This window comes from Myotis davidii, unplaced genomic scaffold, assembly GCF_000327345.1.
Source record: "Myotis davidii unplaced genomic scaffold, ASM32734v1 scaffold1717, whole genome shotgun sequence".
Classification (NCBI taxonomy): Eukaryota; Metazoa; Chordata; class Mammalia; order Chiroptera; family Vespertilionidae; genus Myotis; species Myotis davidii.
Genome location: NW_006287955.1, coordinates 175,149 through 176,074, shown reverse-complemented (window position 1 = coordinate 176,074; position 926 = coordinate 175,149). Strand labels below are relative to the sequence as shown.

The 926-nt window shown below is 66.1% G+C and overlaps 1 protein-coding gene across 1 annotated transcript in view; it reads right to left on the bottom strand.

Moving 5' to 3' along the window:
- TSNARE1 (t-SNARE domain containing 1) overlaps positions 1-926 on the bottom strand; it is a 63,812-nt gene that overhangs the window by 49,866 nt on the left and 13,020 nt on the right. The window contains exon 7 of the mRNA XM_006759859.2: positions 789-926. Coding sequence (XP_006759922.2) covers positions 789-926 — 138 coding nt within the window. The remainder of the gene's footprint in view (positions 1-788) is intronic.

The window sequence follows — 926 nt, the reverse complement described above, 5'->3', positions numbered from 1 at the left end:
TTGGCCCAAACCAATATGCTCAATTAATATTTCCACCCACACCCTTTGTTCAAGAAGCATTCACTGAGCCCAAACAGGGTCCTTGGCCTCTAGAAAGCTGGTAATGGCATGAGCGCCTCTGGCATGTGTGTGCCCGGGGCGCGGCCACAGGGACTGAGCCGACCCCCAGGGCAGGCCCCAGCTCTGCCATGGCTGCCGCCTAGGAACCCAGGGCGGCAGGCCAGACACAGAGCGAGTCATCTGGGCTCCCTGGACCCCATCTCTCCACCCGCAACCCGGGGGCCAGGACGGGCGTCCACGCGGCTCAGGGGGGAGCGGCCTCAGTCCGCTGGCCACAGGGTGTGTCGCCAGACACACTGAGTCTCTAGCACAGGGGGTCCAGGGCCCAGTGCACACGCACACCGGCGCACACCCACCCCACCACACAGTGCACACGCACACCACACGGCGCACACCCCACCACACAGTGCACACGCACACCACACGGCGCACACCCCACCACACAGTGCACACGCACACCACACGGCGCACACCCCACCACACAGTGCACACGCACACCACACGGCGCACACCCCACCACACAGTGCACACGCACACCACACGGCGCACACCCCACCACACAGTGCACACGCACACCACACGGCGCACACCCCACCACACAGTGCACACGCACACCACACGGCGCACACCCCACCACACAGTGCACACGCACACCACACGGCGCACACCCCACCACACAGTGCACACGCACACCACACGGCGCACACCCCACCACACAGTGCACACGCCTGGAGCCTCAGGACGGCCTCCTCGCACAGCCGCATGGCCTCCAGGTCCTGCTCCGTGAGCTCCGGAAGCAGCGTCTGTGCCGGGCCCTGTCGCTCGCTGTTGCCCCCGTTGAAGCTCTCCTCCTGCTCAGCCAGCGT